General features: G+C 36.1%; 1 protein-coding gene across 1 annotated transcript; it reads right to left on the bottom strand.

The window, feature by feature from the left end:
- Positions 1–1,132: 1,132 nt before the first annotated feature.
- Positions 1,133–21,238, bottom strand: LOC109051573 (piggyBac transposable element-derived protein 5-like). The gene is made up of 7 exons (XM_042768906.1): positions 20,418–21,238; positions 14,002–14,432; positions 9,397–9,531; positions 8,613–8,793; positions 5,971–6,168; positions 3,902–4,007; positions 1,133–3,820 (listed from the first exon to the last, which is right to left on the bottom strand). The coding sequence occupies exons 1-7, from the start codon at positions 20,725–20,727 to the stop codon at positions 3,625–3,627; spliced, it is 1,557 nt and encodes a 518-aa protein (XP_042624840.1). The 5' UTR covers positions 20,728–21,238; the 3' UTR covers positions 1,133–3,624.
- Between the last annotated feature and the right edge of the window lie 218 nt (positions 21,239–21,456).

Raw genomic sequence — 21,456 nt, 5'->3', positions numbered from 1 at the left:
CTAGGAAGAAAATCGGTCCACCTACCTGCATTTTGTTTTCTGCGTTCTGTAGCTTCATGGGGTTCCTGTAGTCAGATGATTCTGCTGGACGGGAAAGCAGAGGTAGATGTGGACTGCACTTTTTCTATAGTGAATCAAGCCACCTTTCTCCAGTTTAGAAGGAGAAGCCAATGAAATTATGTAAAGTTTGGGCTTTGAGTGACGGGCTTTTTGAAGAACTCAACCAAATTCAGAGCAATACATTATGGCTAATCTTTGAATTGGATGAAATGTTTACATAGCACAGTGTGCCAAAGTCATTTGCTGTTTGACTGAAACATAAAAACACACTTCTATTCCAGACTAGGACAGTTTCGTAGTACGTGAAGGACATGTGACCCCACCTTTTTTGTCTCTTTGGTTTCCTTGAAAGCCAATTTTAGAAAGATCTTGATGTTGCATTAAATGGCAAAGGAAACAGCATTGGGTCAACAGTAATAGTGTATATGTGTGTATATACAGTATGTATGTCCATGCATGTACATTTTACACATTCAGTTGCAATTATAGTGATTTGGTCAGCTGTACAGCGCTTGTATTTGTTCATTGTTTTATAGATATTGCAAAGGTTTGAATGACGGAAAATAATTAACTTAAAATAAAATGTAAAAAAAAAAATTATATACATAACCAGTGTCCCAAGTTTTTTCACATATGGTGCATTAACAAAACTAAATAAATCTTTTTCCATCAAAATGCAATCTACTAATAGGACCCTCAGAATGTTTGTATTGTGATTTGTATTTAATGTATCACACTTAAAAAAAAAAAAAAAAAAATATTTCATAAATGAAAATTATATACAGTACAAACTACCGTTTTTTTTAATATAACATTTAATATATATAAATATATACATTTAAAGAATCTCATTCTTTCTTTAACAAACAAACATTGCCTTTAAGTTGATTATTTTAATTTACAGCTTTACTGTAATGAGAATTTAAGGACAGAATGTGCATGTGTCCTAAAAATGTCACAATGCAAAAACAAAGTTACAAGGGTTCTAATAGTACTTGTAGAGAGAGAGAGAGAGAGAGGTTTTTTTTTTCTTTTTCTATTTAATAGAAAATTTGAGCTGGACAATTCTTTGTGAGATTCTAATAATAGTGCAATGAATGTTTCAACCAATTACTGTAGGGGGAAAAATAGTATGTATAAACAACATTTATTAGTGTGCAAATTGGTGTTAACTCACATAGAGGCAGGGAGGTGAAGTACGGGTCAGTTTGATAACAGGACATACAGTGAAGGTGAACATTACAGATAACACGTATACTCTTACATACACCTGAATCATTTCAACATTCACAGTGAGAAGACAAGTGAAGGAACACCAAGCATTAAACAGCAAGACACGGCACATTCACAACATTCATACATGAAAATAGATACATGTCCAACACTGGGTTCTTGTTACATTGACCAGATACTGAGGAATTTGGTCCAGTCAAGGAGACTGTATAGTTGTCATAGCTGTTTTATTAAAAAGACAGTTTGTTTTTACCTGCTATCATGCCACACGAAGCTGGCCCTAAAGTATATCGAACAATGTTAGTGGCCAGTGCAAAAGCAGAAACTTTGCTTATTGGAAGGTTTTTATTCTAAGGTACTGCACTAGCAAGGGCTTTAATTAAAATCTCGGTCGTGCCAACCATTTTCTGGCTTATAGATTATGTTTTCTTGGCAGAGAGGTTCATAGCACCCAGTCCAATCTCCTACATTATACCGCACTACAGTAGATGTTGTAATTACAAAACCCTGAGGTCACCCTAGATAAGGTCAAACATCTCTCTAACGCCATTATAGTTCACTGTCTGCCTGATTAAAATAATTAATTCCCTATGAAGTGCAGTTGAACCCAGAAGATGTTCTGGAAAACACTGATATACAATCTCAAAATCATCTGCTGCATTTTATATTAGATAAGCACAGGCAGCAGTTTTTATATTACAATGAACTTTGCAACATTCATGACAAAAAAACAAAAAAAATCATGTTTATGAGCACACCTGTATAATGCAACATTGCTTTTGTCTTGATTTAAAAGAGATGCAGGTATAAAATATGGCATATATATATTGTTGTGAATTACTGCAGCTGACATCACAAAGTAGACTTTTTATACAGATTTGTATTGACTGAATATGAAGCTTTAAAAGAATGTTTTAAGTGATATGCAGTGATAAACATCCTAATTGGTTTGTTAGTGCGCAGCGCTTCACTCAGTACAAAGAAAAACAGCAGGTGATGGCACAGTAAATAAGAAATGAAAAGCCAAGGAAATAAGCATGTCTAGTAAATCTATGACAAATTCACTTACAATAGTACATCTGTTCCTTACAGTGCTCGTTATCTAGTATGAATATACCACAGTGATACAGAGGGAGATGTTTGACTAAAAATATTACCTGAGGGAAATGAATCTGCTTCAGTTTTTTTTGGAGGAACGAATTATGCCATGGGCTCTCTGTACTGTCATTACCATGGTTACAATATAGCAACATGGAAAATTGATATTTTGATAGCTTCTGGAACAGTGAAAGACCACATAAATCCACCCGCTAGCAGGTAGAGAGACATTCTAGTTAAAGTCCTTTATTATTTTCTTTTTCTTCTTTTTTTATTCATTTGCAAATACATCAATGCCCCTAAATAATCAATTTAAATTACACATAATAAAAATATATAAATGAATTATTAGAAATAATATTTACATTATTTTTGGTATACTACTGTATATTGGGCCCTTTTCCTATTTTCATCATAATTTAATTGACAAAACTATATGGATATTAATGAAAGGCAGGCAAAAGAGTTAATAATATTATATTGAATACAGATTTGATGGGAAATATAATTTGGGGACATTATTTAAAATCTGCAAATCCTATTTAGGAGACTTTTACGAATCCTGACCACTACTTCTGAGTGCAAAAACGATTGGGAAAGCATAGTAGTGTTGCCACATTTCACCTCCAGTTTCGATGTCTGTGTGGCATTATACATCATCTGTGTCACTTATTGTTGTTGCCTTAGAGTCATAAAGATCATAAATATTAAGTGATATAAAATAGAAAAAAGCCCAAGTATTTGGGAGAACGTCTACGAATTTCTGTGATTTAACGTGTGAATTGCATTACATTCTCGTTTTGCTGATAAAACACCTCAATCACAGAGTGTATACAGTATATTTATCAGTGCTGAATGTTGGATAAGCTGCTCACGAACAGAGAATTCACCAAACATTGTACCTCAGGGTTCACAACTATGTCAACACTATTACTGGAACTCTAATGATAAAAATCATTGCACATCTACAAAGGGCACATTTTTGTGTTTCTCATGCAGCAAGTGTTACAGTGACGTATGTACATTAGTCCTGTAGTATCAAATGACCAAATGGGGTCTTAAATGTGAGTTTAGATGGAAAACGTCCCTTTTTCAACCAAACTTGGCACATTTTGTGTTATGTTTAGGGTTTGTTCACTCAAAATGACCCTGAAGTGTAGAAAGCAAGTGTATATGAGTATGTAAGTATGAGTGGGTTGTCATGGGTGGGTTTAAGACAGCATGCCGTTTCTTTCACTGAGTGGGTGAGCAGTCATCCATATCCAGGAGCTCCTTCACCAGCCTCTCGCCGAACTGTGCCCGGCTGTAGCGTTTGACGTGGTAGGCGTCTGACATCTTGTAAAGAATATAGGCATTGTTGATGGCGATGCTGATGGTTAGCCAAAACACCTGTTGCCAGGTCTTATTAGGCTTGTGGAAAATGAAGTACCTAGTTGGAAAAACGAGTTGAGTGAACTATAAAATCTTGTATGTATATGTCCTAAAGGTTTGGTTGATTGGTCAAACTCACTTGCTGTACTTGTCATCATATTTGCAGATGTAACTCAGGTGCGCAGCAAAGGCCTCCACAGCAAGGGGACAAGGGATTTCTCCACTCTTCCTCTTAATGATCACCCCTAGGACAATCCGGGCAGACAAGAGGATTTAACATCTGACAATAAGGATCGACTGTTCAGTTTTCTGCTGCATCCAATGAGATCTTCTGCTTTGTTAGTAGCATGAATCATGCCTTTACTGATCAAAAGAATAAATGTAGATTTTAAACAATCTTACTGAGCACCAATTTATTGTATTTCTACTTGATTTCAAACTCTGTATTGAATTGGCCACAAACCACAGGGAGTTAAATTGGAATTTTAATCGGAAAAACAAGGAGAATAATTTACTGAATTATATGTCTCTTTCTGTCTTATAAATCTGTAAACTTCAAGGCTTTTTTAAACTTCCAAACAAGGTTTTATCATGTCAACATTTAAAGCATTTGCTAAAAATTACAGTTGCATTTTTTCTTTAGTTTTCATTTCAAGTCATTTTATTTCTACTTTCAAACATTCACATTCAAATTTACAGTTCTGCATTCTGTGTGCAACCTCAATTTAATTCTGGAACTGGATTAGATTATAAAAGGCATTCTCAGTTCAGTTTTGAATGGCACACAAACTTGGTAGGTGTCCTTCTTGTGTAATCACTCATCATACAACTTATTTATCATCTTCTACATTTTTAATATGAGTCACGTGTAATTACATTAGAATCAAAACATGATGTCACTGAAACATAATCAGTAAGAAGTCCCAGTCATTAGAGTCATTAGATCTGTACCATTATGAACCCTCTGATATTGTCAGCATACAATTAACTGCCATCTGTTGCAATCAGTAGTAATCTACTGCTCATTAGAGCACAAAGTACTGTCTTCCTCAGGAGTGCTTGTGGCATGTAAATTACAATGCTGGCACTTTTTGAAAATTAAAATGGGCTATTTTGAGTCCTAAAGACTATGGGGAAACGAATGGAAATCATTTTTATAGACTGTGGACTAACAAAGTGTGTCTTAAAGTTGAGGCTGAATACCAGTGGGATGATAATTTTAGTTCAGGTTATAGAAAACCTGGCAGAGATTTAGCACAGAGTTTTCAATGAAACTGTATAGCCCTATTAATCAAAAGTGACACCTGCTCTCAAAGAGGAGCACAAAAAGCTTTTACTATATAAACATATTATTTCAGATTCTAGAGAATGAAATATAAGTTGTAATTTAATCTCCCTTTTGCCTGACCACATAAATCAGAAGCAATGTTATTTGTTTACCATATAGATGGAGGCGATTTGATGCAGCATGCAAGTGTCATTTGTAGAATATATGTTTCCTTTTTAGGGCTGACAATCGTTTAATTTTTTTTAATGTAATTAATTACACTTGACAATTAAATGTGACGATTAATTAATCTAATGAATCGCAAATTAAATTTGTTTTCGAAAATACCCCCAAAAGGTCATGTACATACATGCTATTTACATATTATTGTAGCCCAGTTCATACTGAATACAGTGTTTTTAGACTTTAGCCATGTATATGTTTATAAGCAACTGAAAAAAGCACAAAAGTCAGGGCATGTCAAAATTTCTCCAGGCCCCCAAAACCCCCTAGATCTCAGAAGGTTAAAGCCATTATTGTGTTAAATGAGAAAAGTATCAAGTAGACATTACAAAAAGTAGCTTTAGACTGTTCATAGACTTCAGTTCAGCATTCAACACAATCATCCCTCAACAGCTCATTAACAAACTGGTCCAGCTGGGGCTCAACACTTCGCTGTGCAACTGGCTGTTAGATTTTCTGACTGGAAGACCTCAGGCAGTACGGGTCGGCAGCAACACATCCAGCACCATCACACTGAACACTGGGGCCCCCCAAGGATGTGTGCTGAGCCCCCTTCTCTTCACACTGCTGACCCACGACTGCACACCTTCACACAACTCCAACCTCTTTATTAACCCTATTCCTTTTATTATAAACTGAAAAAACTGCTTCATTCAAGCAAGAAGAAACATCATCTGCCTGTCCTGTGTGTTTCTTACCTTCTTTAGTAGGAGGGTAGGCATTAGTGAGGAACCTGAAGTTGCCTTTGTTGTACCAGTTGATTATGGACAAATTTCCTCTCATCTTAATGTGAGACTGGCCACGTTGCTGTGTAGCCTCAGTATTGATCAGCATAGACTGAGGAAGACCTGTACAATCGCTCTTCCTGGTGCTCAACAACCCGCAGCAGTAGATGCCTGCAGGAGAGGGAATATATTACACAAATGTATTATCCATCAGGCTGAGAATGAATATTTAGCCTGAGCGTTTGAATGCTGATCGTTTGAATAGAGGTCACATGAATAGACTCCTGCATGTGTGATCTATGAAGCTGTGAGCAGATATCTTCACCACAGCACTGCCAGATGCTGCAGCCTCTCTGAAAGTGGCCTAGAAATCTGATTGAGATATTATTCATCCTCCCCACATGGGAAAGGTGACAATTGTGTCTAATCTTCTCCATCCTATATACTTATGCAATGAACAAAGTGCTGTCAAATGTCCAGTAGGATTCACTCAGGAGAGTTGAATTTAACTTTTAACTTTAACTTTTAACTTAATCATTGTTAACTGAAATGAAATAAAATAAATAAATTATCTTCGGCCTGCAGCCTCGTGCCCACGGCTGAATCACAGCTATGCTGATAAACAGCCCTACTGCTACTCGTGTGAGATTCGCTTCATATATATATGTATATATAAAACTTATTAAAAAATAAATATAATATATATATATATAGAAGTATCTTAGTGATAAAAGAATTAAAAAAACTAAAAAAAACTACAAAAAACTAAAAAAAAAAAAAAAAAAAAAAAAATAAAAAAAAAACTTACATAATCTAGTGATAAAAACAATAATTTAAACGGATTTAAAATTTAAAATAACAAAATTTAAAAAAAAATACTAAAAATAAAAACGACTAAAACGTTAAAATAAAATAAATGTAAAATAAATAAATACTAAAGTATATATATATATATATATATATATATATATGTATATATATATATACTTACAAAAGTATCTTAGTGATAAAAAAATGCTGATGGAGATTCCTAAGCAATTAAATTGCATCTCACAACACCTTCAATTTGCAAATCTGTGGAACTGGATGAAATCTGTGGACCCAGGTGCTGTGTGAACTGAATGGAACAGCTAGGATAAAAATGCCAGAACAGCAATTTTGGGGAAGCTGCTCTAAAACTGTCATGCTACAAGATCTTCTTAATTTAAAGTAGCCTTTTAAATTAATTTCCTTCACTACAAGCTACTAGAGAAAAGAAGCTTACTACATTGACGCTATTTAGGAGTGCAATACATTTTTTAAATATATATTTTCCTAAAATATCATTTATATGTACAGAGAAGTATTTAGCTATATGTCACTAAATAGCTAAATCATATCAGTTATGATAATAGCAATAAAATAGATAATTATGCTACATAATGATAAAATTAGAAAACAAGCTATAAACAGTGATAAGGTCTAAGTAACCATTTTGCTACAAAGAAAAACTATGTAAAAACCATCAAAAGTCACTGATTTACATGAACTCTCTGAACAAACCAATTCATTGAACTGGACATATGTTGTACAGCTGAGTGATATCCTGTTCGCTCTTTGTATGAATAATAGACCATTTGTCAGCAATTTGTTGTGCTGTTTTGTTCAAGCATTCAAGCTCATTTGTTTTTCAGCATTTGTGTTTGTAATGGTGAACAGTTCTGCTGGATTCAGTTCTGTGAAGGATTCATTAGACTTATTCAAATCAAATAACTTGTCTCTCATAGCATTCATCAAAAGAACTGACCCCTAATAGTTTTTTTTTTTTAATTTTTTAATTTTCTCATAATAGTAATTTGTTTATGAATCAGACATGTTTTATGATGTTTTTGCTTGCAGCCCACTAGGACAATTCAATAGAAATAAATGTTTTTCCATTATTAAAAGAATGCAAAATAAATATGATTTATGCAAAAATAAATATGATTTACTTTGCTGTGGCACTTAATTGTGAAGTTGCAAAAATGATATAAAAAACCCCACAATGTAGTGTTTTACAATGTTACTTTTGAAAAAAAAGCTACGCTGCTTTGAAAACCACTGAGCTAATGTCACACTATTGAAAAGTCACTAATTTTAGTTAATTACTCGCTAAATACTACAGAACAGTACCGTATGAGGCTGAATGAGGCTAGGTATGAAACTGATAAAAAAATTCTACATTACATCCAATTATGACCTAGTTCTCTAATAATGTGAATTTATTTGATTTAAATGTAGAGAGAAAAAAAAAAGAAGTTGGCCACTAGCCTTATCCACTCTAGCTGTTAACATTCACTCCTTAAGCCCCAGCTGGAGGCTTTCAAATAATCTTTAAGTATGAAACGTGCGTTTGCTTTGAGAACTCAAGGTCAACTTCCTCTCAATCTCCCCATTTATTCCTTGCCACAGGATGCTGTCACCGTGTAATTAAAAACTGCAGGGGATGAGGAACATCAGATGGAGAGAAGATTAAAGAGATGGAAAAAAAAGAAGCAAAGCAAAGCCAAGGCAGAATTCACTAAGAGAAGTAGAGCAGATAAGGATGCAAAGAACTGACAGATGCAGCACTGTTGCACATGAGTTACAGCACCTACCCTGTTTCTCAAATTCCTGAAACAAGTTTAGACTTGTGATGCTTGGGCCAGTGAAGATGATTGCATTACGGCCAGCCAGATTCTGACAGAGCTGCTTGGCCACCAGACTGTGAAGCTGGGGTTTATTTTTCAGCGTGTCTAAACCATCCGGACCTGGACCCTCCTTTAGATGGACATAGATCTGGTAAGGAAGAAAGAATTTAAAGCTGCTTAAGCAATCAATCAGTATTGACATTATTTACTTTCCAAAAATAAATTAATTATTCGTTCATTTTTTACATTTCACTGGATACTATGGTGAATGATTTAGCATTCTGATATGTGATGCCCTCTTTTCACGACCTAATCAATCTAATCTTTTTCTTAAATATAATTCTAAATTCACTACGATTTAAAAGTTTGAGGTGAGTACATTTTTTTTAAGAAATTAATGCTTTTATTCAGCAAAGATGCATTAATTTCATCAAAAGTGACAGTAAAAACATTAATGTTACAAAATATATCTATTTCAAATAAATTCTGTTCTTTTGAACTTTTTATTTAAAGTATCCTGAAAAAAATTATCACAGTTTCCACAAAAATGTTTTCAAAATTGATAATAATAAAGAAATGTTTCTTAAGCAGAAAATCAGCGTATTAGAATGACTTCTGAAGGACCGTGTGACACTGAAGACTGCAGTGAAGACTCATTAGAAACAACGTGATGTAACATCTTGGGGCAGTTGATACATTTTTTGTGGGATATCCTCCTGTGCTTTCCCTGTGGGAGCGCGTGTGCATTCACCTGACAGATGAAACCAGTGGAGCTGCACTGTCGCACCCACAGGCTGAACTTCCTCTTCTTCCTCTTGCGCAGCTCCCTCTCTGTACATGTGGTAATGAATACAGGGTCCTCATCAATCAAGGGCTCATGGAGGACCTAAAGGAAAGCAACATGTCTCATATGAAAATTCCACCATGATAACACTTCAAACACATCATTTGTCAAAGCAATGTTGCTTTTTAAAACTTTTTTATGTTCCCTGCAGGAGGTGCACACTGAAATCTTCATGAAGATCCTGGGAAAAGATGCTGGCTGGTCAAGTCAAGTATGATAGATTTGTTAAACCTAACCAACCATGTTCCCTACAGATAGCATAATATGTTTATTTTAAGCGGTGTTTGACTCAGTAAACCCTCTGTCAGAGCTGAAGCAGATAAACAGGGCATGTGTGGCTGTGCTGAATGCCTTATTGTTTGCCAATAGGGGATAAGAACAAAACCCACACTGTGGCAGTCAAAGTGAGCTGGTTGGCACACATTGTCAAGGTGATATAACCATGGCACTGGGAGAGCTGAGAGATGCAGATGGTGTTTACTTTACTCATGGCAGGCGAGTAATTGAGGGGTGTCTCTGAGATGGGTCACATAAAGGCTTCATGAAATGCAAATCGCTGATTTAGGAGCTGAAGCTGATTCATTAAAATCTACTGGTAGAAATACCAAGCTAAAATGCTTGTTATTTTAGCAGGCATTTTCTCTTGGCCAAGGCTCATTTAAAATGGACTGTGACAAAATGGAAAACTGTTCTGTGGTCAGACGAATCAAAATTTGAAGTTCTTTTTGGAAAACTGGGACGCCATGTCATCCGGACTAAAGAGTTGTTATCAGCACTCAGTTCAGAAGCCTGCATCTCTGATGGTATGGGGTTGCATGAGTGCATGTGGCATGGGCAGCTTACACATCTGGAAAGGCACCATCAATGCTGAAAGGTATATCCAAGTTCTAGAACATATATGCTCCCATCCAGACGTCGTCTCTTTCAGGGAAGACCTTGCATTTTCCAACCTGACAATGCCAGACCACATACTGCATCAACTACAACATCATGGCTGCGTAAAAGAAGGATCCGGGTACTGAAATGGCCAGCCTGCAGTCCAGATCTTTCACCCATAGAAAACATTTGGCGCATCATAAAGAGGAAGATGCGACAAATAAGACCTAAGACAGTTGAGCAACTAGAAGCCTGTATTAGACAAGAAATGGGACAACATTCCTATTCCTAAACTTGAGCAACTTGTCCACTCAGTCCCCAGATGTTTGCAGACTGTTATAAAAAGAAGAGGGGATGCCACACAGTGGTAAACATTTCCCTGTCCCAACATACATTATATCATTTTAAACAATTAAAATTAAAACCAACTTATTTTTCCCTTAAAATTATACATTTTCTCATTTTAAACATTTGATATGTCATCTATGTTGTATTCTGAATAAAATATTGAAATTTGAAACTTCCACATCATTGCATTCTGTTTTTATTCACAATTTGTACTGTGTCCCAACTTTTTTGGAATCGGGTTTGTAAATAACTGTACAAATAGTGTTGTGTATTACACATTTATTGTCAAGTTAACTGTCCATGAGATGGATTGCCTGTGGGAAGAAACTGTTCTTATGCCTGGCCATTCTGGGGCTTAGTGCTCTATAACGCTGACCAAATAGCAACAGTTCAAAGACGAAGTGGCCTGGGTGTGAGGGGTCCAGAATGATTTTGCCAGCTCTTTTACTCACTCTAGATGAGTGAGGTTCTTGAAGAGTGGGGAGAGTTGTACCAGTGATTCGCTCAGCAGTCCGAACTATCCGCTGCAATCTTACCAGACAGTTATAGAAGTGCAGAGGACTGATTCAGTGACTGCAGAGTAGAACTGTATCTCCTGTGGGTTTCTCCTGAAGTCCACCATCATCTCCACTGTTTTAAGCCATCTCAGAACTCCTGTGGGTTTCTCCTGAAGTCCACCATCATCTCCACTGTTTTAAGCGTGTTCAGCTCCAGGTTGTTATAACTGCACCAGACCAGCTCTTTAACATCCTGTATGAGGCCAATAAGTGTGGCCATCTGCGAACATCAGGAGCTAGACAGAGGGGTCTATAGTGGAGTCATTGGTGTAGAGGGAGAAGAGCAGTGGGGAGAGAACACACCCCTGGGGGGCACCAGTGCTGAAAGTGTGGGTGCTGGATGAGAATTCTCCCAGCCTCACTAGATGCTGCCTGTCTGTCACTGACAGATGGAGGTGGGTACAGAGAGCTGTATCTGTTTAATCAGGAGAGTATCCGGGATGATGGTGTTGAAAGCGGAGTTGAAGTCCACAAACCAGATCCACACATAAATCCCTGGTCTGTCCAGATGTTGTAGGATTACTAAGATATAATGCAGTCCCATGTTGACTGTATCATCCACAGACTTGTTTGCTCGATAAGCAAACTGCAGGGGATCCAGCAAGAATCCAGTGATTAGCACCAAATCATCAGAAGGAGGAATTGCAAATTTTCTCAAAGGAAATTTCAATTTAATTTTATTTAATTTGTCTTGCTGTATAACTGTATATTTCACAATTTCCCTCGTACTAAATTACTAAATCAGTCACTCAATAAATAAATATATATATATGTATGTTCAATGTATTCTCACATATTAATAATGCTGGCCACCATGAATCAAGGGGGAAACAGACCAAAAGCTAGTTACTAAAAGAAATCCCTGATGGCTGTTTTTTAAGAGATGAATGTGCCGAGATGCATTATACCCTGTGAATTATTCATACTGTTTGAAAAACAATGTCTTGAGGAAGTGCAAATCATTTATTCTAATTTTATGTCAGGCCTTTAATTTGACCGAATGTAATAAATATGTTTCATTTTTGCTGAATAATGGACTGCTCAGATTCTAGCCCATATTTCAAGGTTACTTCTCACAACTCAGTTCAAATTTCATATTATTCATCTGAAAAGCAGAACCACAGATCACTGAATCCACCAAAAACTCATTTTCCAAATGAAGAGAGAAAAAAACAGAACAAATGTAGGAGGATGTTGAAATGGCTTACTTGGCACAGCTGTGCTCATTTAGAAGTCTTCTTGTCATTTAACAGTAAACTCCCTGGTGTTAACATGACATTTGAATGTCTGACACAATGAGCGCATAATTATTGTTGTTTTATCTAACAGAAGACTACATTTAAAGTGAGATTTGGCACTATTAGATTAACAGAATCAACAATTACTGTCTATAAGCTTATAGCACTCTGAATCAGATATCTGACTTCATTTTTTATCATATTTATTTACAGCTATTTTGATTTAAAATAGTGGTGTCAATTTAATATTTTAGCGTAGTATAATTCATTACATAAAAAATGTATGCATTAATGTGTCACAAAAATGTAATGTCAGTTTGTCTTCATTTAGAAGCTTTTCTCTAAATTGCTATTACTCTGATTAAGTAATCAGCATATAATGTACACTACTGTTTAAAAGTTTGGGGTCAGTCAGACTTTTAAATCTTTTTGAAATAAGTCTCTCATGCTAACCAAGGCTGAATTTATTTGATCAAAAATACAGTAGAAACAGTAATATTGTGAAATAATATTACAATTAAAAAAAATTTTTAGCAGCCTTTACTCCAGTCTTCAGTGTCACATGATCATTCTAATATAATGACTTTTTAAGAAACATTTCTCATTATTACCAGTGCTGAAAATGGTTGTGCTGCTTAATATTTTTGTGGAAACCATTTTTTTTTTTCATGATTCTTTGATGAATAGACAGCATATTTTGAAACAGAAATCTTTTGTAAAATTAGATATGTTTGATGCACTTCTTTTCAATTTAATGAATCCTTGTTGAGTAAAACATTCATTTCTTTCAAAAAAAAATATTACTGACCCCAAAATTTTGAACAGAAGTGTAATTAATATATTTAATTAACTTTCCTTATTCAACTTAATAATTTAATTCAATAATAATTTAATTCAATATTTATTAATATATATATATATTTTTTTCATGAAATCATAAGTTCCAGACACATAATAAAACTAAGCTGGATACATGAAGAAATGGAACCTGAGGGACTTACAAAAGAATACAAAGAATAAAGGTCAAAATGTTGTCTTCTAAGCTAAAGACTCAAAATGTCCTTAAGGACTCGAGGTATTCATGCCTTTAACTGTAGCGTTTCAGAATGAGCATTTTATTAGTTTGTTTTCAGTCTATGTAGCTTACAAATTAGGATTCAAAGTACAAAAGACTCTGAGTATTGCATTCAGCATCTCTGAAAAGTTGCAGATGTAAAAAACCCTTCAGACCTCTCAATGGCACCATAAAGCTCACAGCCTGGGGAATTGTGACAGGACTCCAGGCTCTCCCAATTACAGCAGAACGTGCTCTGATTTCAGCCCCAAACCCACTTTCTACTGGCACAGAAATTGAATATGTCTGCTAGTCCTAGTTTCCAAAAAGTTGATGCGAAGAGCTGGTTTGTGCACTTTCTCTTTGTACCTTCAACATATTGGTTATTGCTGATTGACTACTGAGTGATTTCTACATTGAATTGAACTATGATCTTTACCTGTGTCTGTGAGGGCCTGAAGGATGAGGAGAAGCTCTGCTGGAGAGAGTCCAGGAAGGGTTGGATCTTATAGAGGCCCTGACTGCCACCGTGGCTGGAGCGGAAGGCTACGATGTGGAAGTACTTGAGGATCTTCTCGAACCGTGCCTGGCTCATTTTGAGCGCGATGCTGCGGTTACTGAAGAATCCGCTGCTCCAGATGCTCAGCACTGACTCGCAACGGTTCACGCTAGTAGAAGTAACATAGCCCAGAAAAGCCTTCATCTCAGTCAGCGTCACATTGGTCCATCCTTCATCGCTGCCAAAGCGCTCCTGGTACTTCTTGGCATACATGTTGGTCTGGGTCACCATGTTCTGAATGAGGTTGTCAGGGACAAACAGCTGGAAGAAGTCCATGGCTGTGGCAGTGACAGACATTTTCTGTGTCGGACCTGCAAAATGAAATGTAAGTTTAACAGAATAGTATTTTAATTCTTTCATTTCTTATTTACCCAGGGATGATTTTACCAGCCTGTTGCTCTGTATGCGTCATTCCTTGACTAATGATTGCAGAGAAAAATGCAAGAACTACTGCATCATATTATGACTCACAAAGCAAGCTATTTTTAATAAAAAAAGAGGTTGAAAATCTCTCAAATAAATCCAGTGGAAATGCATAATATGCAGCTGATTCACAGAAGAGCTATCTTTCAATAAAAACTATTTTATGTCAGTATTTCTTCTAAATGATGCTATATTTCAGTGCTTATAATTATGGAAGTTTATGAAAGCTTGTTTTAGTTTTAAAAAATTTAAACAGTAATGCCACTTTTTATCTCACAATTCAGACTTTTTCTGGCAATTCTGAGATTATATCTCACAATTTTGTCTTTTTTTCCTCACAATTTTGAGAAAAAAGTCTGCATTTTGAGATAAGGTCCAAATTGAAAGATATAAACTGCAATTCTTAGTAGAAAACTCCGAATTGTGAGACGTAAACTCCAAATTGCATGAAAAAAGGTCTGAATTCTGTGATAAAAAGTTGCAATTACTTTTTAAAAATGTTTTATCCTATGGCAGAAATGGACTTCCACAAATAATAGCTAACTTATCTTGGCAGAAGTGATTTTAGTTCTGTTTGATTTCATTATTTTTTCCATACAATGAAAAAAAAAAACACTTTCTTACAGGTTTGCAGGTTTGGAACAACATGAAGATGATTAAATAATGTTCATTTTTGAGTGAACTAACCCTTTAACTTAATAGGCTGGGGCGTCAGATACACAGTTGAACTTCTAATGACTTTTATCAGGACCCTTATCACTTTCTACCTAATAGGGAGCATTCAGTAACAACTAATGAGTGTATGGAACATCAACACTGTGCTGCGAAGGCTGAGCTAATCAGCTAATGACAAAACGTTGTAAAAAAAGGACATTTTGTCAATCCAAGCAGCTCAGACAGAAATGGAGCAAACAGCTAAGAAGGAAAATGTAAGTGTCTCAGTCTAACTTAAAGGGATACTCCACCCCAAAATCAAAATTTGGTCATTAATCACTTACCCCCACGTTGTTCCAAACCCGTAAAAGCTTCGTTCATCTTCGGAACACAATTTAAGATATTTGGATGAAAACAGGGAGGCTTGTGACTGTCCCATAGACTGCCAAGTAAAATAGGATGCACTGTTTCTTTCAAATCAAAGCATAAATATATGTAGAAAATGTATCCTTGTGGCACGGCTGACACAGAAGAGCATAAGCTGCCTGTGTACAGCTCAGATTCGCCAAAATGGCGCTACACTGAAGTGGAGAGACACAGAGGAGAGGAATTGTTGAATAAAGTCATTATTTTTGTTTCTTCTTGTACAAAAAGTATTCTCGTCGCTTCATAGCGTTACGGTTGAATCACTGATGGCAGATGGACTATTCTGACGATGCTTTTCATACTTTCCTGGACCCTGACACTGTTATTTACTTGGCAGTCTATGGGACAGTCTCAAGCCTCCCTGTTTTCATCCAAAATATCTTAAATTGTGTTCAGAAAACGAATTAAGCTTTTACGCGTTTAGAACGACATTAGGGTAAGTGATTAATGACAAAATTTTCATTTTTGGGGTGGATCTAATATGTTGCAAACACCCATAAACAACAGACGAAAATAAAAGTATCCTGCCCTTATGTGGTTATTATTTTGTAGTGACAAAAACCCCAAAGCAGAGCACTGGCCAACAACTGCACTTACAACTTGCCACACATTTACTCAGTGCCACAGTGGCCTAATGACCCCAAAGTAAGAGAGTGTGTAATTGATTTGAGTGCAATATACAACTGTGAGTAAAAACTGTGCAGGATTCTTATTTACAAAGGAAATCTGTTGTAAAAATTGTCTTGAAAAGAAAATAGTACACAATTTGTTTTTTTCATTATTTCATTGTTTTCATGAACAAATGGCTCTGTCATGCTTTCCAAAGCCTCACGTGTTCATGCATGACACACATATTAACCTAACCACAACATCGCCTATTCAACCAGTAGCTCATCTCCCATTACGGCTCTGAAGAAGCTTGTAAAGCAAGCTCAAACATTCCTCCAGGATAAAGTCCATTGTACAGTGTATTATGTTCATTCATCTGTGCCTTTTTGTATAAACTACTTATCAAACACAAAAGAAGATCAGTTAGAGAGAGAGAGAGAGAGAGAGAGAGAGAGAGAGAAGATCTCAAGAAAAATATCACAAAGTTGCTGATTATATAAACATTTTGCCCAGTATGCTAAAAATAGGTAGTTGACACACAATGTGTTCATGGTCTTCTTAATAACTAGTAGAGATTAAAATGTTTATCTTAGGTATTGTAAATGTTCATCATTAATTATGCTTTTGCCTTTTTCACTACTTCATTAAATGGTCCTGCTGTGTGACAATATATTTTTTTACATTTTTTTTTAAAATATTGCATGCATAATAATTATAAAGAATTGTAAAAAACACTGATTAAAATAGTTTTGTGTGAAGTATAGCTGGACATGTTAACTTCCTAAATATATTTTATTTAAAGGTCTCTATGCAAAATATGTATATACATGTAATATTTTACATATATTTTTTAAAGAGTTAGATTTATTATTTTCATGCTGGTCTGAATTTTCCTTTAGTTTAAAAATTGCAGCATGATCTTGATAAAGCAAACAGTCCTATGTTCATATCTGGCTTGAAATCTTTTATGGTATTAAATCAAAGTGTTATGTAATACAGTATGACTCTGTAGCTTAATCTAGATAATGGTCATATCGCTTCTAAAATGCATGCACTGAACATACCAACGCATTACGTACTGTACTACTTTATTATACTTTATATTATGCTTAAATTAAAAAAAATAAATATATATATATAATATATATATATATATATATATATATATATATATATATATATATATATATATATATATATATATATATTATACAGTTTTTTTTTTTTTTAATTAAAGCATATTTTCCTTTAAAGTATACTTTAAAGATGCTTGTTCTCTTTTTTAGATTAATGTTTTAAATGCTGCAGTGGTATTTCATATAATAGCTGTGTTTAAAGAGGTTTTCTTTCCACACCCAGAAGTTCTGTAGAACATCAAAATGTATTTATTTATCTCTGTGTCTACAGTCAGTCTTCCAGAAAAACAGCTACTGGAGTGCTACATAGTTTCCTAGATTAGTTATTGAGAAGAAGAACCAGCAGTCCCTGTACCTTCTCTACACCTCCTTTATACAAATAAGCAAGCTGATATGAATTGATCGTATTATTTTAGATCTCACAACAGGTGCAATATTACACCATATGGCCCTCAAACAGTCCAAGCTTTGTGTCTCAGTTTAACAATCATGTCACAAAACTGTTGGGTTTGACAAAGATCTGTTGTGGGCATAATGATGGATAGCTTATTGCTCTTTATTGTCCCTTGGTTTATCATTCAATAATTCAATATTTTTCAGATTACTTGAGACATGTTAAATGATATGCTTTAAATCAGAAACAAAGTCTAAAGGATGTAAGCGAGAGCACAAAGTGCGTTATGTTGACCTAAATAATATAGACTTTATATAAGAATCGCAGTCAGGCTAGAGTGTTGTGCCAGACATTTATACATTATGTGTTAAACATTAAATGTTACATTAATAGACCTTATACAAACAGCACTGACAGCTTGCTCTGATGAAACATTGTTTGTCAGTATCCACAAGCGTCACATCATATTAAATGACCCATGACATGAAATGCAAAATGTCTGTGGACTGACTTTGTGTATCTTTCATGCATCATTTTGCAGCTTGTGCCAAAGCAAAGGCAGCAACCAGATGGCCCATTTTCCCCCCATGGTGACAGACAGAACTTTCTGAGCAAATACGACGGAAAGATGTGTCATTTATCAACAGTATGGAATCTACTCAATTTGGAAAATGTTCAAACCACAACAAGAAAAAAACATTATATGCAGATTAGGATACTTTCTTCTAAAACGTTATCGTGGCATTTTAATGTATTTCTCATTATGTTTTGGTTCATTAAACATCAGCTGATAGCATCAATCTTCCATTTTTTCATATTTGTGCAATGAAAGCTCTTTATATGCCATTTAAAAACACATGCATACATGCGTCATTTAAAGATGCTCTTGGGTCATTTCGACTTGAGTGAAATGAAGCATGATATTAGTATCAGTGTATCGATCCACATGTCAAGCAGTCATGGTCTGTACAGTAAGCCATGCCAAGGAGTCTCTTCACTCCTGTTTATGAAAATATTTAGACTGCCGTTAAATGGCAATTTGAGCAGAACATAATAACAGATAGAACTCTCAACCGTCTTTGCTAGGGAAAAAAAACAAATTTTGTTATTCAGGCAGAAATGATTCCCTTCACATTATGTAAACCACGGTATTTGCAAGACTGTCTGGCTTTAGCACATGATTATCTCTATCTATGATTCAGGGAGAAATATAGACCTTCAATATTGTGTGGCTGAAATCGAAAAAGAGCCATTCTCTTTCTCTCTCCTATTCATTCATTACAGCAGTGCATATTCAGGATTTATCACAATATGTCTTTTTTTTCTTTGTACAACTGGACTATTCCAGTCGAACTCCAGTCATGAATCATTTCATTTAATATTTCATTTCATAGTATGAGAAACTAGAAAACCGTTCATTTAATACTTTGTATCACAATATCGTTTACATTTTGCAGGTTTGATCACATTTCTGTGTCATGCCTAATGGAATAGTTCACCCCAAAATATTTTTTTTTTCACAAGAAGTTAATTAATGGCTGGAGTTGTGTGGATTACTTGTGGATTATTATGATGTTTTATCAGCTGATACTGCAGAGGATCCACATTGAGCAAGTGATGCAATATTTCTCCAAATCTGTTCCGACATGCACAGCATCTTTAATTGTTAAATAGATGAATAAACCATTGAGCAACATACCCTATCTATTTTGTATTTCATTGCATTTGTTTTAGATTGCTGGGTAGGCAAGCGGGACCACAAGCATTTGACTGGCAAGCATCTTTATACTGATGATAAGTCATGCAAAATTTATCAGGTAAACTGAGTTCATAAAAATGACTAAATGAGTGTTTGTCTATGGCATAAAAGTCTAGACAGTCAGTCAGTTGTGCGCTTGGATAAAATGTGGTGACCCTTTGCATGAAAGGCATTATTAAAATCTCTTAAAATGAGATTAAGCCACCTACACTGACAGTGAATTGAATACTAATTCAAACTGGTGACTGCCTGAAAGGAATGTTAAGGATTTTATCCTACAACAAATTATTGTGTCTGACTTGTGCATGGTTTTAGTTTACTTTTTTTTGTCCTTATACTTATAAATCTTTACATATTTGTTCTCTACGGTCTTAATTGCCACTTGATGGATATGTGCACAGTACATCACTTGATAAGAAAGCATTTACACCAAGTGTAAATCTCCTCTAAAAGCCGCCATCTAACCACTTTAAAGTGTGAATTTCTCAGAAATAAGAGCCTCCTCTCATCTGCCTATGCAAATGACCCTCCTACCCTGATAGAGAGCTAATCATACTCATAATCACAGCTGCTCTGAGTCTGGCAGAGATTAGACTGGAAGCATCCTCCACTGGAATGAAAACCCAAATTTGGCATGCTTTCTCAGTTCCTTTTTTCTCTTTCCCCTGCTATGTGCAGGATTTCAAAGAGCCAGTTAAAAATCACCCCTGATCCATATTTGAAGGAATTGTGTCATCTGTTGGAGCCATCTGATGAGAGAGATCAAAGTAAATCAATGTAGTCATCAAAGAGTCCCATCTGTGAGCTTAATAACTCGTCGAGCATGCAGGCCTCTCAAGGATGATGAAGCTGCATTGCATTTACATGAGGTTCGCTTATCATTAGCCCAACTTACCATGAGTGTCCTGATAGTGGGGCACGCTGAGGTCCTGTAGCGAGTCACTCCAGCCCTCCTCCTGCGCCTGGCCGTTGGAGAGGGAACCGGGGGGACCGCAGCTCTGACCCCTAGTTTCACCTGCTCCGGCATCGTCCGGATTTGTCTCCGTGTAGTTATCCGAATTGGAGTCTCCCGTTGTACTGTAAAAGGGGTTTTCGCTGCTGTCGTCTCCTGACTCCCCGAACACATCATCGGAAATCTGCAGGCTCTCGTAGCGAGAACGCGCTTCCTCGAGGAGCGACAGTCCCCTCCTTCCACACTCCGCCATCGTTTGTCAGTCCCAACGTAGAGCTGCTACACCCGGCGAGATTCGACATGCAAATGATCTCCTCAAAAGTGTCAAATCCGGCATGCAGTCTGTTCCACCTAGCCCCTCTGCGTGCGTGCGTGCGTGCGTGTCGCGGTCCTCTGCGCGAGATGCAGCGGGCGCAGGTCTCAGAAGCGGTGTGGAAACAAAGGTGAACGCCGCGGGAGCTGTCCGTCCTTTCTGGTGCTGAAATACTCCCAGTCCTGCGGGATGAACCCCACAACTGACCGCTCCACAAACGATCTGTGCATCCGGGTTGGGCGGGCTCCCCTCTCTGTGGCGAGCGACTGAATGAATCTCCGGCTTCCTTGGAAATCACCTGACTCGGTCTCCCTGCACTGTCCAATGGGATTAACCTCAGAATGAATCATAGATGTTTGAGACACGAACTATATTTGCTCTGTCATAGTGTTAAAATGCCTTGTGGGCGTATTAATATTGTCCAGTCAGACAATAGCTACAATAGCGTCAAACGAGATCCAGTTAGACGTTTTAAAAATACAATGGTAAATTTATTTGTTTCTTATTTAATAAAACAAACCAAATAAAACATTTTTATATTGATTCTTTGTTAAAAAACAAACAAACAAAGAAAAAAACATCATGTTACTTACTGTAAGTGCTTGCAGCTTTCTAGTGTTATTGAGCAACTAAGTAATTTTTTCACCATGTAGATATAACACCGTTACA

This window comes from Cyprinus carpio, chromosome A13 (genome assembly GCF_018340385.1).
Source record: "Cyprinus carpio isolate SPL01 chromosome A13, ASM1834038v1, whole genome shotgun sequence".
Taxonomy (NCBI): domain Eukaryota; kingdom Metazoa; phylum Chordata; class Actinopteri; order Cypriniformes; family Cyprinidae; genus Cyprinus; species Cyprinus carpio.
The sequence above is the reverse complement of the archived record's forward strand: the minus strand, read 5'-3'. Positions and strand labels throughout refer to the sequence as shown.

Coding starts and splice junctions, on each gene's coding strand:
- LOC109051573 (XM_042768906.1), bottom strand. CDS start 20,727: ATGGCGGAGTGTGGAAGGAGGGGACTGTCGCTCCTCGAGGAAGCGCGT. Junction 8,794..9,396: donor CCACTGGTTTCATCTGTCAG/GTGAATGCACAC, acceptor CTTCCTTACCAG/ATCTATGTCCATCTAAAGGA. Junction 6,169..8,612: donor TCAGGAATTTGAGAAACAGG/GTAGGTGCTGTA, acceptor CCTCTCCTGCAG/GCATCTACTGCTGCGGGTTG.